At 40.2% G+C, this 24,542-nt stretch overlaps 2 protein-coding genes across 19 annotated transcripts in view; both read right to left on the bottom strand.

Annotated features, from left to right (window-relative positions):
* Positions 1 to 8,427, bottom strand: part of ZNF407 (zinc finger protein 407) — a 346,606-nt gene extending 338,179 nt beyond the window's left edge. For 2 of the 18 annotated variants that reach the window (XM_048940498.1, XM_048940483.1), the window contains exons 1-2: positions 2,414 to 2,789; positions 2,243 to 2,320 (exon numbers count right to left, since the gene is read on the bottom strand). Coding sequence is in view for 13 of the 18 variants with exons in the window: in XM_048940483.1 (XP_048796440.1) it covers positions 2,243 to 2,285 (43 nt within the window). In the remaining 5 variants the exon portion in view is untranslated. The other 16 variants (XM_048940497.1, XM_048940488.1, XM_048940500.1 and 13 more) reach the window with 12 other exon arrangements.
* Positions 8,428 to 9,464: 1,037 nt separating this feature from the next.
* LOC125691296 (beta-Ala-His dipeptidase-like) lies at positions 9,465 to 24,161 on the bottom strand. Its single transcript, XM_048940502.1, has 10 exons — positions 24,059 to 24,161; positions 19,037 to 19,155; positions 18,319 to 18,462; positions 16,852 to 17,014; positions 14,862 to 14,950; positions 13,479 to 13,679; positions 12,051 to 12,135; positions 11,325 to 11,485; positions 9,752 to 9,916; positions 9,465 to 9,644 (listed from the first exon to the last, which is right to left on the bottom strand). The coding sequence occupies exons 2-10, from the start codon at positions 19,112 to 19,114 to the stop codon at positions 9,615 to 9,617; spliced, it is 1,116 nt and encodes a 371-aa protein (XP_048796459.1). The 5' UTR covers positions 19,115 to 19,155; positions 24,059 to 24,161; the 3' UTR covers positions 9,465 to 9,614.
* Positions 24,162 to 24,542: the final 381 nt, after the last annotated feature.

The following is a 24,542-nucleotide window of genomic DNA, read 5'->3' as shown; positions in this document are numbered from 1 at the left end:
AAGGATTTTTTTTTTTTGTCCAGTACCTAAGGGTTGTAGTGCATATTTTAATTATCCTTTATCTAATAACGAATCTAAAGAGAGGAAGACTCCCTGAGTTTAGTACAGATATATTAGGATATAGATGTATATGTACCTTTACAACAACATTTAAGCACTTTTGTAGACTCTGAAGCCTACAGAGAGACTGTAGGAAGTCACTGGTGATTTAAAAATTATCTAATTAAGAACAGTTTAACTGATAACAGTATAATTGTTCCTGATTTTTTAAGAATGGAAAAACAACAAAGCAACGTTTTTATGTCCTCCAGGTTTAGTTTCTCTGCATTTCACACGTTTCTTTTATATTTCTAGAAATTTCTGAAGATCTGCATCTCAAGTAACATCTGTACTTAAATGTAGTACCCAGGACAGTATCAGGTATAGCCTGAAGAGGGAGCCGTTAGTATTGTAAAAGCAGCAATAAATGCACAGCAGCTACTAATTAAAGGAAAACTAAATCTGTAACAATAAATAAATAAGTTTATATTAAATGTTTACAGACATGCCTACATTTAACACTTTGATTTAGATGCATACATAATTAAAGTCCTGCTGCAAATTAAAACGCCTGTTCTTTATTCTGAAATATTTATACGGGTTAAAATATATCAAAAATACAAACTAAATAAGTATGCCAATGGTTAAGTAGTTAATATTTCATTTTTAAATGAAATGTGAGCATAGAATGTATTTAATTTCTAAGAAAAAGTGACATTAGGAATGATTCTGTAGTTGCTGTATTCCTTCAACATCAAAATAGCTATTTCACTAGAAATGCTGCTTATTTAGAGTAGTACTGGAGTTACACAGTACCTAGCTGTGTAACCTAAGCAGGAAAGGTAGACAGAATTATAATTTTCTGTGCTCATTCACATACAAGAAACAGAAAGCTTTATCTCATTTAGGATGAGAAATGCAGTCACAATAATCATACTTAACAAGTTTGAGTTAGGGGTTTTCTTGCATATCACACCCATTTAAGGAAACACCTGTGACTATGGAATTTGACCATAGCCATGTAGTAACATCTTGGACAGGCCCTCCTAAAAGTGCTGAATGGTGTTCATAGGATGGCCAAATAGTCTGCAGCAGTGATCATAAGGGATTGACAACCATCAGTAGAATGCCCAGAGTAGCAAGTTATTGAAGAAAGTCTGCATACAGTGTTATTCTGCCTATGCAATCACAGTCATAAGGAGGAAAAAAAAAAAAAAGAAAAAAAAAACCAGAATAATTACAATGTAAACAACAGGAACTCTTTGTCACTTATGTATGCATTTATATGTATAGATATATACAGACACATACACGCACATGTACCTTCCCCTCTTTTTAAATTCAAAATGCTTTTCCCACAGGAAAAAACAACCCTTGAGAAGCCTTATCAAGTGGTGACTTTTCTCTCATTTGCAAAGCAAGACTAAAAGAACTGCTGTGGGGCTGCCCCTGCAGACCTCATGCTGAACGAGCCTTGCACTTCATTCCTTGCCGCCGCCTGCGGGAAGAAGCCTGAGCCTGCAGCCCTGTGCTCAGCCTGGTGCTGAGATGCACCATCCACCTTGTCACGGCCACGCCAGCACTGGTTGCAGAGGAGACCAGGCTGCGCTTTGCTGTGGCATTCCAGCCAGGTCATGGGTGCCTGTTGGACCCATGCTTTCACTACAGGCTGTGCCTTCTTATCCACATCACTAATCCGTAGGTTTTACAGTACAAATGTGCCAGTTAACTCATTTCAAGTACCCATAGTTACTCATTTTCATATGAACAAAATGCTCAGCTGCTTTATACTCTCAGTCAGACTTCTGTTTTAACGTAGAGAAACTGATGTAAACAAAATGTAACACAAACCATCTTCTTTCTCCACCTTTTTCCTGTTATTAGAACTGCAATATAGATGGGTACAGAGAAAAGCAAGACAGCATGTACACAGGCTTTAATTATTGATCAGAAGTTACCTATCTGAAGTTCCTATAATTTCATACAATCTAGCACAAGGAAAAATTTGAGCAGCTTCAAGAATGCTTTTACAATGAAAAATCCTATTTATGGCAGTTTGACAAGTTCTCATGCTGCAATTATTGCAATTTGAAATGAAAAAATCCCAAGTGGATAATTTCTCTTAAGTGTTGTCCTCCCCTCACCATCTTAAAGCAAATACTTAGGTTCTCAAATTCTAATGGAAGAGTGTAACTGTACCTACAAATCCTTTCCTGTAGCCCATGAGTGGCACCGTCAGGCCTCATGCTGCAAGGAATGTCACAGGCTTCCTATTCAGCTCCTGAAGAAATGAAAAGGAAAAAAAAAATTACAAATATGACGCATAAAAATAAACACAAATAAATAGTCGTAGAAAATAATTCTGTATAAGCACAGACAAAACACTTTGTATACACACTACAAGGCTCCCAAATGTTTATCTGTTAAGGAACATGACCATTTTGTCATTGCTGACAAAGATGCACCTTGTGCACTGTGCACTTTGAAGCCTGAGCAAAGTTTTGTTGTTCTTTCCTTCTTCCAAGGGTAATGTTTTGTAGCAAATAGAATCCAAATTCAAGGCCTAGTTAAATTTTAGCAAGCACTTTTACACAACTACTTAGGTCCGCAAAGTACAGTTGCTGCTCCTGCATTGAGGAAGAAGTGAAAATGACAAGTTCCTCACAAGGAACCTCAGAGGAATTAGGTTATAAAATGCAAGCATATTTTCAGAAAGTATTTGCATGTTTTAAAAGCCAGCAAGGGTAGATGAAATTACCAGGAACCACCTAATCACCCATCACAAACAACTCGCTCTACAGCTGAATCTGCTGGGAGGTTCTCCTGGACTGCTGTCTCAGGCAGGCTGGGAAGGCACTGCTACCTTCAGTAGATTATTGACATGCCTTGCTAGAAACCAGTGAAAATATCCAGGTGACTTCTCAGCACTTTGAAAAAGAACATTCAGGCCCATACGTCAACAGAAAAAAAATCTGTGGAAAAAAAAAATAAACTGGCAGATGACAATGCCTTCGTTGTCAGCAAACCAGTTTGAATTTCCCATCCTATTTTTTCTGTTACTTAATAATTTAATGTATCAATATCCCACGTGGTAAAATTATTAATATTTAAGCTTTGAGAAGTGTGGCTGAGAAGCTTATCATAGCTAAATATTAACTATAAATAAATTCTTTCCAGCCAAAAGACAGCAGCCTGTGACTGCTCCCACCCTGGCAGCTCCTGCAGGCCCCACCAAGCCACCTCCCACACTGCCAATGGTTGCTGCTTCACACAGATGTGGCACTTAGCAGGCCCCTTCAGGGGTACTCCCCTCCCGGGGATTGATAACTGGCCTTCTTAATGCTGGGATGCTGCATTTCCTCACCTCTTTCTTTTTTCTGAAACAAAATATAGGTCCCTGTTATTGCTGGGCAGAGGACAAGGGAGCAGAGGGCAGATGCCATCTGAATGTGCTCTCACTTGATCAGAGTTGATGAAGCTTCTTTATAACCTGTCCTTGGTTGTACTTGTGTTATTACACACTCAAAGTCCCTGTATTTTCCAACAATGGAAAAGCATTTGCTATACATTTAACAAAATGACTCCCAATTCCCTAAGTTCCATGTACAGGTTTTGCCAATGTAGACACCCTAGCAATGAGCAAAGTGAAGATGAGACAAGGAGACCATGATGAGAACATTGTGCTCACAACTTTTTCATGAATCAGTGTTTCGCCCACATGTAGAAGCTTACAGCAGGAACCAGGGGACTCTGGATCCTCACTTGCACTGGCCACTTTGGCATGGGTTCCTATGTCACCAATACAGGGACAGCTGCACAACCTTCTCTGTCCAAACATGGACAATGACCATCCTTAACTAGCAAGGCATTTTCCAAACAAGCTAAATGCCCTATTCTGAGAGGAATGACTAGCAGGAGTCAAAGGCAAGCTTCTTGGGAGTAAAGTTGCTGAAAAAAAAATAAACATAACAACATGAGCCACCTTAATCTTCCCCTTTCAAGGCAGATGGCGACCTGATTAGTTCTGCATCTCAGGAGTCTGCTCATCTTCCTGTGCCTTCAGCTCCTGCTGTCAGCAGCCTATAATTTCACTCATTCTCTGTGATTTTAGCTGACTGTGACATTTTTTACTCTTGCCTTTTGAGACAAAATGTGTTTGCCTGAGATAAAAAGAAAAAAAAAAAAAAGAAAAAAAAACAACCTTCCACACCTAACTTGAAATTAAACCCACTAATTTAAAATGAATATTAGATGGTCCAATTTATTCTTTTAAAGTAATAAGCAGTAGGGAACAGAATCACATTCCTGACTACTTGATTCCCTCAAACACATCTTACCTGCACCTTCCTTCTAGGAGGGAAGCCTTGGCACAACACACCAGGGAGACAAGCAGACCTCGACCATCCACGTAAGTACCCGGTGTCTCCAAAGGTGCTCCAGGGTGCCACTCTCTTGGCCATGTTCACACTGGGTTTTGATTTGTGCAACTCTCAGGTACCACAGGATGCCCCCAATTACATTAGGCAACCAATCAAGTTGGCCTGCCCTCTGCTCAGTGCTATAATAATGGTGGCTCTTCCCTAAGGAGTGGCCCTGGGCACGCACCTATTGCCCAGCAACAGCCAAACTATCAGAGTGCTATTAATGCTGAAACCAGGTCATGGGAAGGGTGGTTCGGTTCTGTGCAGTGCCAACTCAAGCAATGGCAAATAATCGTATGCATTTTTATGTATTGGCTAAACAGCAAAGAACGTGCAGCTGTACTTTCACTTTTGATAAAGGAATTTGAAAATAGGTTTCAGCCTGTCCCTGTCAGCAAGGTTCTCCAGCCTTCTCATCATTTTCATGGGAAATGCCTCTGCCTCTGGACCTGCTCCAATCAGCTCGGTATCCTTCTTGAGTTGGGGACCCCAGAACTGGATGCAGTAAAGGTGGAGTCTCAGGAGGGCAGTGTAGAGGAGCAGAATCACCCCCCTCAGACTGCTGGTCATGCTTCTCTTGATGCAACCCAAAAATATGGTTGGCCTTCTGAGCTGCAAGCGCTCATTGCTAAATCATGTTGAGTCTTTCACCAGCTGACATCCACAAATCCTCTCCTCAATGCTGCTCTCAAGCCACTCCCCACCCAACTTGTATTTATGCTTGGTATTGCCCCAGCCCAGATGCAGGACCTTGCACTTTGCTTTGTTGAACTTCATGAGGTTGGCACGAGCCCACCTCTCAAGCCTGAAGGGATGGCATCCCTCCCTCTAGGGAGTTAACTGCACCACTCAGCTTGGTGTCATCTGCAAACATGCTGAGGGTGCACTTGATCCCAGTGTCCATGTCACCTATAAAGATATTAAACAGCACTGGTTCCAACACCGATCCCCGAGGAACGCCACTTGTCACTGATCTCCACTTGGTCACTGAGCCACTGACTGCAACTCTCTGAGTGCGACCATCCAGCCAATTCCTTACCCAGTGGGTGGTCCATCCATCAAATCCATCTTTCTCCAATTTGGTGACCACGATGTCATGCAGGACAGTATCTAATGCTTTGTACAAGTCCAGGTAGATGATGTCAGTTGGTCTTCCTTAATCCAATGATGCTGTAACTCCATCATAAATTGTCACCAAATTTGTCAGGCGTGACTTGCCCTTGATGAAGCCATGTTGGTTACCAGTTATCACTTCATGTTTATTTTCTACGTGCCTTAGCAGGGCCTTCAGGAGGATCTGCTCCATGACCTTGCCAGGCACAGAGGTGAGACTGACTGACCTGTGATTCCCTGGATCTTCTTTTTTCCACTTCTTGAAAACCTTTTCCAGTCAGTGGGAACTTCTCCAGACTTCCATGGCCTCTCAGATATATTGGGTAGCTGCCAGGCAACTTCATCCACCAGTTCCCTCAGAGTCCATGGATGGATCTCATCAGGTCCCATGGACTTGTGCACCTTCAGGTTCTTTAGATGGTCTTGAGCCTAATCTTCACTTACAGCAGGCTGATCTTCCTTCTCCCAGTTCTTACCTTTGCTTTCTGCAGCTTGGGCAGTGCAGCTAGAGCTCCTGCCAGCAAAGACTTTCATAATCCCTATCTTACCAGAGAGAAATATCTCTCACTTCACAGTTAACCCTCACTCATGTCATCACTTTTTGGCAGTATATGCGTTTGTGAACAACTATTTTCAAGGATGAAGTATAGGAAGAATGAAATTTCATCAACAAGTCTCTGATGAGCACCTTGAGACCTCTCTAAGAACTGCAACCACTGCCATCAAACCAGCCTGATGCATTAATTTCACAAAAAGGTCAGATATCCCACTAGTTTTATGTTTTTGTTCCTGTCTTTTTTTAGTGTTTTAAGAAAAATATTAAAAATTTAAATGTTTTGTTACTTACATATTAGCAATATTGTATATTTTATGAGAGCTGCTCTGAAACTAATGTATCTTGTTTTATTGTGTTGGCCCACGATGCCCAAGGCACTTTTTGGTGGTATGGCAGTAGAAGTTGAAGCAGCCTACCAATATTCCATTACATTTTTTTTTTGCAGTATAACAAATGGCAGCAAGGGGCAGTCTGACACAAGGGCATCTGAAACAAAGATCTATCACTGAATTCCTCCACGTAGAAAAAAAAATGCACCCACCGACATTTGCCAATGCTTGCTGAATGTTTATGAAGACCAAACAGTGGATGTGAGCACACTGAGGTGGTGGGTGGTATGTTTCAGTGGCAACAGTGAGTCACCTCCAATGCTATAGATTTTTAAGGCATGGATGCAGGCCCTTGTTCATCGCTGGCAAAAATGCAGAGCTAACGGTGGTGACTACGTTGAAAAATAGTATTTTGTAGCTGAGAATTTTCTCTATCAAATAGTGTTATTGGACACTTTGTATCTGTAGTAATTTCCATGGAAATAAATAGGAGGCATTACTCTTGGAACAACCTATGTATATATGGCCCAAGACAATTCCTATTCATTCGGTGTGGCCCAGGCAAGCCAAAAGGTTGGGCACCCATTACTTAGATGCTGCTATACACGTCCACAAGGTTGTTTTCTTCTAGTTTGGGCAGCTTTAATCAGCAAAGCATCTTCTTATAAGATTATTCAAAATACAATATATGAAACAAACAGTACTTAGGTTTCACTACGAAGAAGTAACCCAAAGTAAACAGATTAATACCACAGCTTTACAGTTGTGTAATTTGTACTAGATGCTTTGCCTAAACAACAAACGGAACTCTCAACTATTAATTTCAATATACATCATGCACACTCAATTATCAACATGAATCGATGCTTTTTAAGCCACTAATAATTGTTGATTTGGTGGAAAAAGACATCCTTCTGATGGCTGACTTTGGCCAAAGCACATTTACAAAAAAACTTTGTTGCTACTGTACAAAAAGGAACACAGTGTTAAAGAAACACATTACGTAGTGATTCTTAATAGCGTACTCACAGCGCAAGAAGAAAAAAATTTGAACTAAATGGGGGAAAAACAGAACTCAGACCTAGAAATACTTATTCACTGTAACAATTATTCTCAGAAATAAATGATCATAGGCAAGTCTTTGAATCGAATGCAGCAGACTGTGTTGCTCTTCCTATTTAAGAGTCTTCTGCAAAGGACAAGGTTAACATAACAATGTAATCTTTATTCAGAAAGCCTCATAGTGAGATTCTGTATATAGGCAGAAGGAAACAAGTGGTATGAATCACATGAATTCAGAAACTGAAATATGAGGTAAATAGCATAAACATTGCATGCTATAAAAGAGAAATAAAGCAGTTTTAACAAAATAAATATCAAAATTCCCTTTGCTCTGAAATTTGAAATGTAGCACACTCCACTTTGTAGAAATGAATTATGTTCATAGCATCAGGGATAAGTTCATTATATTGACTGAATAACAAACACATATCATTTAGTGATTGTATAATCAATGAACATAAAGATGTTATAACTACAAAATAAACCAGACAGTTTGTCTAAGCAGATTATAATAACAAAAAGAGAATATTTAAAGTGCTTACCCGTGTCCTAGGCTCACTGCAAATCTCCAGAGGAGGGATCTCCAGAAGAGATCCTTTCCCACTGGCAGTCAGCTCTTAAATGGGTCTAGGAGAGGTGAGCCAGGTTCCACCCCTTCCGGCAGCCCAGGTGAATTGTCTTCACCTGTGCTCCCATGGCTGACTCATTGCTCGCCTCAGGTGATCAATCAGGTTCAGGCCGTGCTTCAGCAGTTCCCATACAGCAATATACCAAAAAATAGCACAGTATTTACTTTTCCTCACATTCAGGCCCGTTGAACATGTGATTTATGTGTTTTTCCAGATCAGTGGAAGTGATTACAAAGCGTAAGAATTAAATGTGCTTAAATAATTTGGTGTGAGAGTCTACCAGTCGTTGGTCCTTGGGTTGGAAGTTTCATGCGACTGCCCACGTAGCTTTGATATCTCCAGGAAAAAGGCTGCAAACACTTTTGCTCCTTCAATATAGTTGTGTCTGTGAAAAAGGAAAGAGAATAAAGTCCTCAGGTCAATCAGCTTTTCAGCTAGTGGCCTACTCCAAGTTTTGAGTATCTCAGAGAAATCTGTGAGGATGCCCACCAAAAAGAACCAACAAAAGTTTCTTAGTATTATTAAAAAATCACCCATGTATTAGCACAAGTTTAACAAGCAAAACTACTCTGTCACCCCCTTAACTCTGTCTTTCATCATTGATTATTCTGGTTCAGGAGAAGGCTATGAGGAAAACCACCTCTGCGAGGATGAGAAAAATATTGTGTCCTAAGTCCTCCTTCGTGCCTGTGGTGACTGCAAATTTCTCTGTTTGTCCTTGCTTTTTCTTACAGCGGAAATGAACAAATGAAAGAAACCTGCTTATTTTCTCATTCTGGGAGTGTTCTCCATCATCAGCTGCTCCAATCGGAAACATTATCACCCTTTTCTGTGTTATAGTCTGAAAGATTCTGGCAATAGGAATTGTTGAACCATCCCGAATGAAATCTGGATCTTCTCCAAAAACTGAAACATATGCAAAGAATGAATTAATTGTTAACTGAAATGAAAGATGCTTTCTTCTACTACCAAATACCTACATTCTGCTCAAACATGAATAGCTTGAGTAGAAATTGTTATGAGAGCACAGTCAATTGACTTAACAAATCAGTTGCACTTCACTGTTCCATCTCTGTATGAGTACATGAAAGAACTAAACAAGCTTTTTTGGCTGGTCCTAGCAAATGCAGACCAACTCAGCAAGATATGAAGGGCTTTGTGACCGAGTTGTTCTGTCAAAATCAGTGAGGTTCATTATGGTGAGTATAGCACGGTCCTTTTTCTTTGTGGATGAGCACATTTCCCCTGCAGACTTGCAGATATATCAAAAACTGAAAAAGAAGAGACATACCTGTTCTTATTGCCCTTTTTGCTGCTTTATATAGTGGATCATTAACATCAGCGACCCAAGGTTTGGCACCCAGGGGCATGGACACCTTCAGTTTGTTTGGACTGTTCCTCTTGGCAAATACATTCTCCAAATGGTCCACCACCTGCAGGGCAAACACTTTCCATCTAGAATCTTTCATCTTCTTGAAACTACCCTTGTAAACAGCTAAATGCAAGAAACATTCATTCAGTTTACTATGGAGGTTGTAAAGATGTGAAGTGCTATGAGGACTTAGCTTACACAATAGAAAGTACCTGGCTTTAGCTTCTTACCTGTTGTTTCACATCTGAAAGATCCATGTTGGGGACTTGGCGGATTGAGAATTTCCCTATGACTTTTGCTGGAATTACTGTTTTAATTCCTGGTTCATGAAAAGCTCCTTCAATCCCATGAATAGAGAGAGAAGGATAATGCCACAGGTGTAGAAGTATTTCTTCCTTCAAAAAATAAGATAAAAAATAGAAGGGATGACACTGGAGCCGTGCACAATTGGTAGAACCAAACTGAAGAAGCACACTTTTTCCACCCATGTTGTACATTTAGAACACAGAGCTCTCAGGATGTTTGGTTTGTAACTTAAACTGATTCTATCTTTTCATTTCAAAAAATACTTCAACTTCCTTCCAGTCTACATTTGTTTCCCTTTAGAAACATTTAGATGAGAAAAGCCTTTCATACAAAATAAGAAAGTTGAAGCACAATTAAAAATATTTTGGCAGTGAATTTTTTAGTGCCAAGTTACAGCAGAACAACTGATCTGACCGTCTGTGGATCTCAGTACTTCTACAGAAGAAACCTGTGACCAGTTCAGCCAGACCGAATTCAGATAATACAGGAGAGAAATTATACTAATGACCCAAGTGGTGAGTGGAAAAGGGATAATGTTCAGTAACTGGTATGATGTCTTTTCCTGGAGGAGATAAGGGGAAAAAAATAAATAAATAAAAAATAAAGTGCTCATTCTAAAGAGGAGAGGAGTGATAGGACATCCTTTTTTTTTTTTTTTTTTTCTCCTCTTTTCTTTTCTTTTTTCTTCTTTTTTTTCCCTAGTAACTGTGTAAACTGGATTGAGTGCAGAACTCCAGAGTGCCTCTCTTTCTTTGTACTCCAGCTTTCTGAGACTTGAGCTTTATGCATACATGCAATTTCCACTATTTCATCCACATCTAGGAAAAGCATCAAAACTTATTTACTGTTAATTATACTTATAGAAGGCCAGTTATTACAGTCTAGCTTAGGCCATTTCAGAAGCTTTTTCACAGAAATAAAAGCTAATATTTATATAATTACATTAGCGATAAAAATATTAAATACCCTTTTTCCCAGCTGCAAGTCATAAAATCACAGAATCATAGAATGGCCTGGGTTGGAAAGGACCACAATGCTCATCTAGTTTCAACCCCCCTGCTATGTGCAGGGTCGCCAACCACCAGAGCAGGCTGCCCAGAGCCACATCCAGCCTGGCCTTGAATGCCTCCAGGGATGGGGCATCCACAGCCTCCTTGGGCAACATGCTCCAGTGTGTCACCACCCTCTGTTCAGAGAAATCTTTCTAAGCCAGCCCTTATCTGTAATTTTTATTTAGAATGTATTTTTTAATTCTGGCAAAGTGGCTTATAACCAAACTGTTTAGTTTGCATTATTCTTTTTCATTGATTTTTCATATTTTTATTGCTTCACCCTGAAGCTTTCATTTTCCACAGATTAATTTTGTTTATTTTTTTGGTGCTCTATATTCCCTTATTTTGAGTTTCCCTTTGGCAGAAAATATCTTTCAGTTTGGCTTTATCCATAAACACTATGAATGCGTAATTTAAATTCTTTCTGCTATGTGTTTATGTTTACCTTGGTGCTGTAGAGGAGTTTTTTCACTCCACTATTATTTTTGTGTTCCTCTATATCATATTCAGTAGATTCACACAATTTCTTATCCTCATCTGTCAGGGCAGCGACAGCATCATAGATTCCAGGGATCTGAATATGACCTGTGGGATCTACAAGGCTGTCTACAAAAGAAAATGAAGATATCAGTAAAAGTAGGACTTCTTTCTTCTACTTGGCAATTGCAACTTCTTTTCCCTTTTAATTAACTCTTTTGAGTTAATGAAATGAATAACTCTAACAAACAACTACTCTGTTTGCATCCATCAAGTTGCCTCACTTGATGCATTTTCATGTTTAGTAAGAAAAGCACTGAGCTGGTATTTGTTTGCAGTGTGTAGTGGGTCAGCCCAACTGCACGCATGAGAGCATCATCCCACTCAGAAACAAATCAGCATTAGCTTGGGCACTGCTACTTGCATATAGATTCAGATTGCCCACAGTCCTAACCCATCCTAAATTAACAAATGAATATTAGACTGAGAGCATAGCAGACATATGTCTGCTCTTACAAGGGACATTCCCTTCCTCAGCTGCTCTCACCACAGCTATGCTGAGCTTTGGAAACCTAGGAATCATGCTTCTGTTGGACTTGCCCTACGCAGGTCAATTAAACATAGCACTGATCTTCATTGGGTTGATTGCTAGTTACTGTTCCCCAGCTACTCTTGCAATGGTGCATGTTATTACCCAGCAGAGCTATCAGGTCAGTCAGTGGCTCGTGAATGATGCCTCCAAAAGTTCCAGAGTGAAGATCCTTGTCACCACCTTCTACCTGTGCCAAAAACACAGTTTACATATCAGTAGTCCCCACCTCATTCTTTTGTGAGTATTCATTTTCCTCAGAAACTGGTAGCCTCACCTTTTCAAATAGGGCCACAAATAGAAAACTATTATGTTTCTATTCATAAAATGGGAAACACGTCAGGAACAATCTGCTACTAGTAAAGAGAAGATAGGCCTCTGTTGTTAACCAATGGAGAGAGAAATTCAGCTGTCTATACTACTTACAGGTATTTGAAAGAAAGAATCCTTCTCCATTCCCTCCTTTACTTCAGTAAAACTAAATACATCATAAGTATGTTGCATATTGCAGTTTTTAGCATTGTAGAATAAGTGCAAAAATCTTCATAACAAAGGCACAACCTTATTCTACATTTATAAAACGTATGTCCAAGTTTGAATTGAATTGTTGATTGTAACAAATAAGAATTCAGAGCTCTCTTGAATCACACAACTTTAGAACAGAGAAAGGCATTTGGTTTATTAAATGGGTTATTTTTCCAGACACAATTTCACGCTCAGGTTTATTGTAAAATATATTCCTGCAACAAACTTGTTTCTTCTTCTCTAAACCTCATTACAGCCAACTGTCTGGAAGCAGGCAGAGGTCATTTTTGATGTTTTAATGTTCTCATTTTTCTTAACCAAGACTTGCATGAATTGAATAAAAACTACTGAGGTTCTTTTGGTTAAAAACAAATTTTCATTCTTTTTCAAACATGAAGGTTAATGTAGATCTTTTTTTAGTTCTCTAGTTCTTTAATCCTCTCTCTGAATTCTTTTATGCTTAAAGTTTCCAGCAATGAAATTTCACTTCACAGTAGCTCACGCTGGCTGCTCAATATAATGCAGTGCACCATTATTTGCTTCCGCCAATGGTTAAAAAAATTTTGCACTGCTTTTAAACTCAGAGATCCAACTGAACTGAATGTCTTTAGGCAGTGATGTTGCATTTAGCAATACCTGCTGACAAAGGGCAAAAAAAAGCAGCAGGAGGAATAGGTTTGGAGGGGCAGTCGTCTACTACAGAAGAGGGCTGATGTGAGGATGGGGCAATCAGAAACAGCAGGAACAGGAGAAGGAGAGCAATGGTATAGGGGAGAGATCATAAGCGGAGAAATGGCAACTGAACAGAAACTAAGGAAAGCAAATAAGGCTAACAACTGAAATAAGGAGGGAAATCTGCACAAGCAATGAAAAGCATGGAAGGAAGAGCTGCATTTGTAAATACTCAACTTGCTCTCAGCCTTTCTGTGCATTCAGAGACAGATGCGATCTCAGATACATCACTGCTCACTATCAGGGACCCACTTCACACAAACCCACGTCCCTCACCTCCACAGAGAAGCAGGCATTGCCTCGAGTCCCACATATAAGGGCAGGCTTCTTCTTGCTGAGCCAGAGGTTGTCTGAAATCACAATGTAATCAACGTCTGATAAAAAGCCCTGTTTTTCTTCTTCAAGAAGCTTCTCCAGCCCCAGAGACCCTGCTTCCTCCATGCCTTCAATAACAAACTTGAAGTTTACTGGCATAGCCTGAATGAACATCAGAGAAGTCTGGATAAGGAACAAGCACTTTCAAAAATAAAGAGGAATCTGTAAAAAGCAAAAGCAGGCTGACTTACAATACATATTCAGAAGAGAACGACATGGAATATATGGATTGTTTTAATAGAAATGCATTGGTAGATACATACATACATACAGTTTTCCTGCTAAACCTGTTTTTCTCTCTCTTTTTTTTTTAATGACAATGCATTAAGAAATATCTTTTCACTTCTATTTCCATAAAACTTTTTGGGTTGCCATGGGATTTCTCTCAGTAATATTAAATATTGATGACTTTGGAAAGTATGGGTAATAACAATCGCATTTTCACAGAAAATATCTGGCCTCTTAAACTTGCACTACTAGTGCCCATCTTGGAATCACTTGCAAAATTCCACTGCTGCTGCTTTCCCAGCATGTTACCCATGATGAAGGTTAGTCACCTGGTGGTGAAAGCGCTCTTGGCGAATCCCTGATAGTTGTCCTCATGAACCTGTAGCCCTGTTAGCTTATAAGAATGCATTTCTAAGAGTAACTAGGAGAACTTCTGTGGAATATTGAGAGTTACAAGTGCTGACCTATCCTATAGGAGAAACAAACGTGATCTCAGATTCCCATTTCAATTCATTTTCTGATTATAGGCTGTAAGGATGTTCTCTGGTTTGATTCAATTCTCAAATTAAGTTCAGGAAGAAATGTTTAGATTTAAATTAACTTGTGCAATGAATATGTTCACCAACAGCTCATCAAACAACCACAAAAATTTAGAAACAAACCACTCATGAGTATTGCTGGATGGTCTGTGCTGCTTTCTAGGGGAAGGTGTAATGACAAAGATTTATTTTTGTCTGCTTATTAAATATGACCTCATAGCTGTTAGCAATATGGTAAAAGCTTTTGACACTGTCTCCTGCACAGTATTCTCCTTTGCGGGACAATGACAGCAGGACCATTTTTACATTGCTTACAGACTACTGACAATAAAGATAGTCAAGTACACATTCATACTGGAGGGGGATAAGTGCACTATAAATGGCATTAGAAATAAGCTAATATTTCAAGATACACATACACTGTTGGGACTGAAACATATTATCTAAGTCACAAGAAGGCAAATACATTCCTCCAGAAAGATACTATAATAATAACCAAGTCCTCACTGATACCTACTATTTTCAAGGCTCTAAACGTTTCCACTGCATTTATCCAAGCCAACACAGGCCCTTTATTATCTGTTGCTCCACGCCCGTAGAGATTTCCTTAAATGAAAAAAAAAAAAAAAAAAAAAAAAAAAAAGAAAAAAGCTTTCAAGCAATTTTAAACTTATTTAGTCTCATCAATGCAATCTGCAAATTTCTATTGCCACAGAAGCTGTACCAGCATGTCAAGTGAGCTATCAACAGAATCAGGATTTCGTTGATGGATTTAAATTAAGGTGGTGGCTGTTTACCAGTGAAATGCTATGTTGGTTTTTGTTGTGATTGTTTTAAATTTTGTTTACTTCATACAGCAGTTTCTGCTACATGCTGGGCTTTTTTTGTTTGTTTGTTTATTTCATTATTATTTCCACGCCTGTTTAAAGGAGCTCTTTGATCCCTCCAGATATGCCTGAAGAGTTTGCACAAGATGCAGTTTCAGCATAGGTGACAAGCAGCAAAAGAGCACAGATGAGCACCACCACAGAAGTGTGAACTGCAAGTACAGCTGCAGAATAATTTTTTAACAATCAGCTGTATACTACATAGGACAGATTTTAATTTCACGTACAGCAGTAAATATGTGTGGAAGTCCCCACTGTAGGTGAAAGGGTTACCTTACTAAACTTGTTTAAAACCAGTCCCAGCAGATGGGAAACAGTGACTTACTGGCTACAAGACTAGGAACCAGAATCCCTGTGTTCTTGAATTCTCTCACCCTCTAACTCACCATCCACCATTTGTCTTCCTTCAGTGAACTTATCATGCTCAGCTGATTGCAAGACAAGGATTGCTACCTCAAGTGAGGACTCATATTCTTCCACCCAGTGGCACCAGGTGAACCTCATGAGATTCAACAAAGACAAGTGCAAGGTTTTGCAGCTGGGTCATGGCAACTCCCACTATCAACATAAGGTGGGGGGTGTAAGGATAGAGTGGAGCCCTGCCAAAAGTTCTTGGGGGCACTGGTGGATGGCAAACTGGACATGAGCAAGCAGTGTGCCCGCGCAGTTCAGAAAACCAACCATAACCTGGGCTGTATCAAAAGAAGTGTGGCAGTGGGTCAAGGGAGGTAATCCTGCCCCTCTACTCTGCACTGGTGAGACCTCACCTGGAGTAGTGTCCAGATGTGGAGTCCTCAGTACAGGAGAGACATGGACCTGTTGGAGTGTGTCCAGAGGAGTGCCACAGACATGATCTAAGGGATGGAACACCTCCTCAATGAAGACACGCTAAAAGAGCTTGGGGCTGTTCAGCCTGGAGAAGAGAAGGCTCCAGGGAGACCTGAGAGTGGCCTTTCAGTATGTAAAGGGGGCTATAAGAAGGGGACAGACTCTTTAGCAGGGTCTGTTATGACAGGACAAGGGGAAATAGTTTCAAACTAAAAGAGGAGAGATTTAGATTGGATATAAGGAGAAAGTTTTTTTAAGATAAGGGTGGTGAGGCATTGGAACAGTTTGCCCATAGGTGTGTTGGAAGCCTTATCCTTGGTGACGTTCAAGGTCGTGATGAACTTACACTCTGAGTAACCTGATGTAGCTGTAGGTGTCCCTGGTCATTGCAGGGGATTTGGACTAGATGATCTTTAAGGGTCTCTTCCAACTGCTCAGAAGATTCTATAGTTCTATGAAATGCTCCTAAGTTCCAGTGTGGCAGGAGGAGATGCTAAAGGATTACAGTGACTGATCCAACAACCCAATCTTAAAGCAGAAGTGGACTTTCTAATGATCACTAAAAAGTGACATTAACCTCATGTAGCTCTTCCACACCAATTATTAAGCAGTCAGTGATGAGTCTCACAAATCACAGCGTGGTATCAAGAAGTAAAGTTGCTGGATTCATCCCATCAGATTCCATGGGAGAAGTTCTTGTGCTGTAGTTAACAATATAGGGAACATCCTCCTGCTGGAAATCTCAGAGTCATATTTCAAATGATGACAGAAGAATTATAATTGTGTACACACCATTGATTTCAGTCAATGTGAAAGGGTCAGTTTTCCAGCCATCTTCTTTTTTGGCAGGCTGTACATCCACGTGGCCATAGAAACAGACGGTGAGGTTTTGGGGATCCTTGCCAAGTTCCCCAAGTATGACAGGTGGCAGTGGAAGGTGCTGGCCATTCAGCAACTGTAGATCAACATTATAAAAGCAACCTTTGAAAACTTGCAAACGTTATAAGAACTGGAGAACTCATTGCAAATAATTCTGCATATTCAGTTGATCAAGTCCTTAAATCGGATTTTGAATCGAAATCTAACCCACTTACAGAGATTAAGACTTTTTTCCTTCATGTTCTGCTGGGACTTTATGGAGCTTCTCTAACATTTTATTGCAATAAATGGACTCTTTACTAAACTAGTACTTCTCAGTACTGAAGGAGAGAAAGTTGACTGTATGCTGTGTTGACAAAAGCGTATCTTCTGACATTAAAATAGTCAAAAGCTACACAGAATCTAATTTGGGGACTTATTTTTCAACAGACAGATGGCAGGAGGATTGCAACTTCAGATAAAGAAACAGAATAAAACTTTGCTGGCAGCAGAAATTTGGTAATGTTTTGAAAACAGGTTGTGGCTCTAAACTACTCTTATAATTATTCACAGTTATGCAGAACAGATCACCACATCTTGGCCAGGAGAGGCTGGACATCTCACAGGGGTGAAAAATAAGAGCTAAAAGAATGCACGTACCTCCTCAAATTCACCAGTAATATTGATTTGTATAAATCTGTTGAATACTAAAATGTAGCTACTTCTTGCCCAGCAATAGAAGGCCCTAAGCAGAAAGATGTGCCTCTGATCTCTGCTTCAACAACAGGTAACGCATTCCCTGCTGTTATTGACACAGGCTGTTGATATATATCTTGGCAATCATAATTGCATGCCATGTGCTCAGGTTTTATTTTTAAATGCACTCATTTTGACTAGTAAGTGGCATGGCCTGATAGTAATAAAATATTGCTGTGCCGCAAGATTCTTGAGTTGAGAGGTTCACTGACCTTCCCAGGAGCCTCATAGGAAGGAAAAGTGAATCCCTGGTCATGAGTTTCGAATTCCTCTGAGCACAGAAAGCCAGCAGCTTGGGGCAGGAAAGAGCCACAGCCTCAGTGAGATGAGTCAACTGGAGATAAACATTTCTCAGAGGCTAACTCTTACCTGTTGTTTTCTAAGAATCATTGAGCCCCTCAAAAAACAAAGATGACACTTAAGGTCCTATTTCTGGTAACATTTTCCTTGAAAAAGTTGCTTCCTCGTATGGAGACTTTGGTGAAGAGCTGATGCATTAACTGTGGTACATCATCAAGAAGAAAGTTAAAATAAACCATGGTAAAAATTCAGACCTTTTTCCTTTTCTTTCTTTCCTACAATTAATGGGTAAAACGTGACACATGCACACATATGACATTTTAAATACAAGGAATGGACATGCACCTGCTGTGACCCCAGGCTTACTGAATTAACAGTGGCTCCCAAAGCTGCAAGCCTGGCTGCTGCCAATGACATCATTCGTACAACTTCTTTCCTCAGGTCTGGTTGCACAGAATCACTTTCCACAGCCACCCATTCCTTGAGATTCTGCACAGGAAGAAAAGAACAGCTCAATAAGCTGGTTGGTCTAAAACCTAGGAATGTGTGGTGATTTAATCTTCATATGTGAAAGCATCACACTGGAATACGGTTTCCTTTCCATCCTGTCAGCAGTATGACGGAAGCTGTATGTTTTCCAACTGGTAAAGATTTGCCATGAGCCAGGATTGCCTTTCTTATGCTTAAAATGCACTCAGCAGCCTTGGCCCCCAGCAAATCATTAGAGCCCCATGCCAACCCGTCTCTGCAACGCTCCCTGGCATTAGCAGTAGGAGCTGTGAGGTCTGGTCACTTCTCCTATACTGGTACATTTTGACTCAGTGGAGCCTCTCTGCCCAAGCCCGGTCTGCAAATGTCCATGCAAATACCTCTTCCACCTGGAGAGTCCCCAGCATCGATCGTCTTTTTGCAACTTTGCTTTGTGGCACAAAGGTGGCATACCCAACTCCAGACCTGAAACCTACTGCTCTCTAAATAGCAAACACTTACCTGTCATGTGGAACGTGAGCCTCCAGTACATTAGTGCTGCCCCTCAACTGTTTCCTAGCAGTACAATTCCTACCTCAATGAAGTCACTTTGATGTGCATCAATGTAGTTGAAGATCTCAGTCTCCAGCACTGAAATGGATGACAAGGACATTCTTGCCTTAAAGAGCAGCACAAGGCTGAGGTGGGCACTATCTGAAAGTGAAAGATAAAATTAAGGAGTAGAGAAATCCTGTAACGTGCACTTCTTTTCTGCACTATGAACCACAGACAACTGTGCAGAATACTGAACCTTCTTTAGGTCCTCCAAACGAGGAGAAAGGATATCTGAGTTATTTTATCACATAAAATCTGCAATCATTCATAATCAATCTTCCAAAAGAAAAAAAAAAAAATAGTGAAAAAAAATGAGCAAAGAGTAAACAGCTTTGTGCTTTGCAATTTCTGCTTTGGAAGGAAATCAGGGGAAGTATTTTCCAAAGAAATTCTCGCTGCATCAGTTTTCAATGCACAGCTGCATGCTGCACATTCTGCAAAGACAGCCGCAGGGGAAGGCTTACAAACACCAGCACACGGCAGCTGCCCAGGGGAGTCATCTTTCCTTTTCTTCTTTTCCAGAAAAGGAGGAAAATAGGTTCCCTGACACACACTCTGTTTTTCACATGAATAAGGAATAACAGCCCCAGCACAGATAACTAATAGCTGCCTTAGGTGAACAACAGCAGATATACTGAGACACTTGGTAAGTGCAGAATTCATTTAGTGCTTGCAAACCTCTCTGCATCTTGTTTTTCCTGAGATGAGTGATGATTTTTAAAATGTAATTTTTAAAAGTGTTTTTCTTTCTTTCTGAAGTTTTATTTTCTTGTTTCTTTGAAGTTCTTACTGTAGATTCTTGAATAGGTGTTAACCAAGTAATATATACAGCGAGGCTAAATTCAGAATAGCTGCTGTGTTGGGCTGGGTGATGGAATGAATCCCAAGGTCAGGACCCAGCACATTGACTCTATGCAGGTCCAGCCATAATTCCTTAACTCAGATGCATCATAAAATGATGATCTATAGCAATAATAATTATATTAATAATAATAATAATAATAATAAAAGTATGTTTTTTTCCAACAGAGGAGTATAGGAAACCTGTGTGGAGAACAGAAGAGGGAAAGAAGGGAAGGGAAGTAGGAGAGTGGAAAGAAGAGCTGGGGTTATCCCACCTGGAGAACAGCAGTCAGCTGAGGCATAGTAGTACTAAGTAGCCTGATGTGTTTCCAGCAACAAGCATAGCCACTGTTACTGCAGTGACACTTCAAACCAGCAAAGGAAACAGCAACAACAAAACACAAAAACTTCACATTTTTTTTCCTAAAATAACCAGATTAACTCCAGTCAAGGTTTTCAGTTAGTTCATCTCCTAGACCTTAATTACTTCAAAGTGTTTGCAATCTTTAAAATCAAACTAGAGAAAGCAAACCTCCAAGATAATGATAACTAAAAACTGCTTCTGTGATTTCAGTATTGACCTAAAAGCCTGCAAGACCTGTTTTTAAACAGGGAGCTCTTTGTCCCTTTGTCAGAGCACATTTACCTGTAAAAACTACAGATTTGTTTTCCTGAAGAGACAAACTAGACAAAACAGCTTTGAAAATAATCTCTGAAACACTGCTTCAGCCATGCCTTCTAGGAATTTGGTAAAGAACAGATCCTGAAGTTGAAAACTGAACATAGAGATCCCTAACATATGAAAGTCCAGGCACCATTTTTCAAAGCCTCCTTTCAAGCACAGTTTCTTCCACATTACCGGTGACACAAGCCATTCTTTGAAGTAAAAACTTGAGAAGCTTTGTGACACTACATGTAATCACCACTGTCCGGTTCCTCATTCCTGCTGACACTGGCAACACTGGTATTGCCAGAGACCAAATGCCAGTTCTGCAATACATTAGAGCTGCAAAGCACAGCTACAGAGGTCGCCTGTTGATCGAGACAAGGAAAATCCAAACCCAGGGCAATTTTAGGATGGAGATGTTAAGCGTGAAATATAATTTAAGTGATAAGATTTGAAGGAAAATATCATAAAATCATTAAGGCCTGAAAAGACCACTAAGATCATCTAGTCCAGCCATCAACCCATCATAAGAAAAAACAAAAATCAAACGATGGTCAAAGAGGCACATTCTTCCCACGCTGTTTTCTTTATGAGAAGGCAAACCTTGCCTCCAGCAGGCGGACCTAACCAACCATCATCTTCAAATACTACTATCGTCCATCACAGAAGCAACAATTTGGCATAAAACAAAAGGGATTTTTCAAGCAAGCATGAAAACATTCAAGACATTTAAGAGGAGACAAGCTTTTAGGATTTAGCAACAAAAATGTAGTGGAGAATGAGGATTTGGACTTTAGTAGGTAAAGTTATTATAGACAGCTTTGGATGGATCTTCAGTAGGGGTGACTTAATAACAGAAGTTTATCAACCGGCATCCCAAACTTCAAAAGCCCAGTCTGGCTATTTCTTCCAGCCTTTGGCTGTGCAAAAAGCTGCAAAAATTTGGCAACTGAAGTCCATTTTATAGAGAACAAGCATAATCACACATACCACCAGCAGGATTTCCCAGACGCAAAGAAAAGACAAGGCTGAGAATCCCATGTGGGGGCAGTGGTGGCTCTTCCCTGATGAACAAGGTTTACTGACAAAAGTGAAATTTTGACACTTTCCAGGGTGCTGCCTGGATGGATACAGAGGTTATTTGGGCTGTAATGCTGCAGGCTGTGTCTGAAAGAAGCCCAAAGTACTGGGGGATGATAAATGTTAGGCAAGAGACAGGCATAGAGGCAATCTTTATGCAGTTTGTAACAGCTCTGTCTGCATGATTTTGCACCACCTCACTTGAACCAGGAGCAGATTACCTTCATGTTGTCACAAATCCTCCTAGATGCCTCAGTTTCACATACATTTCACTCGTTCTTTCTAGTTTGTTGTTTCTAGACCTTGACAGGGTAAGTACTTGCAATGAATGTGTCCTCATTTAACCTTATTCTGTAAAACAAAACAGGCTTTTCTAGTTTCAGCTACCTAAAAAAGTACCTTTGGGGTACGTTGCACTTGAACAAGGAAGATCAGAACACAGGTTACAATATGGTTGTTAAAGTAACCACATTCATACAATGAATAAGTACTGATTTCTCCATCATCCATAGTTTTCCCTCTTTCTGTTCACGCATTCCGTCTTTCTGAATTGCATGCATTTTCACTGTAAAAAAAATAGATGAGTATATATATTTGGCAGCTTTGGGTGACTTGAAGAAACGCAGTTCTTTTAATATTACACAAAGGTCAGTATCACAGGAGGGCTTTTACATGGGAGACTTATAGTACGGTGAGGTTATCTCCTTCTTTATATGCTACATATGAATGACCTGGAAGAGATGCAGACAAGAGACATACATTTTCAAGTCATGTCTAATTAGCTTCTAACCACTTAAGAAAATGAAAGAAGGATTCTAAAACCCTGCAGAAGGAAAAAGAAAAACTCCTTCAAGCAAGCAAAACATTCTAGAAACAAGTGAGATGATTGAGAGGTTTTTCAGAGACAATCTTCAGTAAAAGTTTATAGAATGTCATAAGATTTTCTTGAAAGAGATAAGCATTAAACAATGGCAAAGTTCAGAAATTGAACGCAAGGAGATACTTACACAGCCCTCCAAAGCAGCAGAGCACACCAAACACTCAAACAAGAAATTAGGTAGGAGAAATGTTGTGCTGCACTTCAGGGAAACGGGGAGCAGCAGATGGGGCTTCTCATCCACGCATTGCTCACGCACAAACAAGGCTGATAGAAAGTGTTTGAACAGTGTCTGGGAAAGCTTGTGCAAAAAGAAGGTCGGTTTGATAACGGAGTAGAAAGATTTCAGGCAAGGCTGAAATAGCTCAGTGTTGCAAGGAGGGAAAAACAACCTGAAAGGATGATAAAGCCTGCAAAAGAAGGAACATCAAACAAAGACTTCAGTGTTCGATTTCAAGTGTGTTTGACTTGTTCTCATTTTAAAGAGCATTTGCTGCCTTATAGGAAAGTGCAATATGACTATTTTTAGAAATAATTTCTGACAGTCGTGCAGTTTCTCTTCCTTTGTTTCCTTGCAGTGAGAACACCGCGTGTCTCATTTCCTTCCATCTCCTTAAGTACATTAAAAGAAAACTTAATTGCCCTTAGAGGATGATTTAACAAGAAATCCAAGCTGATTCTTTAACTTGGATGTATCTGTGATAAAATATCAGCTAAGTTTACAAAGATTTGAGAACTCCCGAATGTGCTTTTCCACCATTCTCCCCATTCTTGGCATGTTTATCTTAGGTGATTCCTCCCAGAGATGCTGAGATGCAGCATTTGACTGGGGAGCTGCAGAGATTACTGATGAGAACTGAGCATTTTACAACCAAGCTACAGAAAAAATAAAGGCAGAAACCACCTAGTTTTCAAATAATAAAAACAAAATTTGATGTGAAAAGAAGTAAAAAAATGTGTATGGTGGTAGGAGTTTATTGATGGTGGCAGGCTCCCTTGAGAGGAATACTCCCTCTATCAAATCACAGTCATTTAACTTCCTTTCATGATATTCAGAAAGAAGTGCTCCCTCTTTAATGGAAGCAGGCAGCCAAGGACCAGAGGCCTCTCCAGCTGGGTGAGGCTCTGCGAGGCAGTGAAGCACAGCTCTGCAGGCCAAGGACAGACCTCGTGCAGCTGCTAGAGGTGTAACAACATGGAGCCACGCAGATCTGGACATGAGTACCCTCACAAAGCCTGACTGTGTGGAGATGGTTAATGAAATGGCATCAAGTCCAAAGAGCTGCATAACAGCAAGGATGCTGTTTGGTGGGGAGCAGAGGTGACCCTGGCACTTGCTGCCAGATGAGGCTGCAGCCTCCAGCAGAAGCCCTGAAGAAGCATTGAATGTGAGCTGCCTTGAGGGCTTTTCAGAGAACAGCAATGGTCATCCTTGCACTTTTTTGCTCACACTGACTCCTAGAGAAAAAAACAAGCCTCTGTTTATCAGTTCTGGTTTGCTATATTGCAATAATAGTGAAGAAGAAAGCCCTTACCTCTTTGTTTTCTTGTTTTGCAGCTTTATGGCTGGTGATGAGACTCTGAGCCAAAAAAGATCTCCTCTGCCACGTGCAGAGCAAGGGCATTAATCTCAGTTCATGGTAGTGTCCTGTCATTATGAAGGGTACTTGAGAGTTAAAGATTAACTGTTGGTTTAGATGTTTAAATCTGTTCCTCTACCATATAATAATCCAAGCAACAAATCCAATTCACTCACACAGTGATTCAGGAAAAAATTTCCCTTTCCCTTCCTCCTTTTCTCTCTGCAAGCGTTGGATCCTAGCAGCAATCTCAGCATCAGAAAGCACTTGAGCAATGCTGATAAGTGTTTCTGCTTCACAGAGCTGCTTTGGAGGACGGAGAGAAAAGAGATGGCTTTTGTTTGCTGCTTCAGTTTGAAAAGTGGCAAATAAAAGTGTACATTTCTCCTAAAGGGAAGATCTTCTTCCAGGGAGTAATATTTCACTCTTTGCCCACGGA

The sequence above is a fragment of the Lagopus muta genome, chromosome 3 (genome assembly GCF_023343835.1).
Source record: "Lagopus muta isolate bLagMut1 chromosome 3, bLagMut1 primary, whole genome shotgun sequence".
NCBI classification, from domain to species: domain Eukaryota; kingdom Metazoa; phylum Chordata; class Aves; order Galliformes; family Phasianidae; genus Lagopus; species Lagopus muta.
This window is presented reverse-complemented; position numbering and strand designations above follow the sequence as displayed.

Bases quoted from the DNA above. Each gene is read 5' to 3' on its own strand.
- LOC125691296 (XM_048940502.1), bottom strand. From the start codon at position 19,114: ATGTCCTTGTCATCCATTTCAGTGCTGGAGACTGAGATCTTCAACTAC. The intron at 17,015-18,318 runs GTGCATGTCCAT...GTTGATCTACAG, and splicing joins TAAGCCTGGGGTCACAGCAG to TTGCTGAATGGCCAGCACCT. The intron at 9,917-11,324 runs GTAAACATAAAC...TATTTTTTGAAG, and splicing joins AACTCCTCTACAGCACCAAG to GAAGAAATACTTCTACACCT.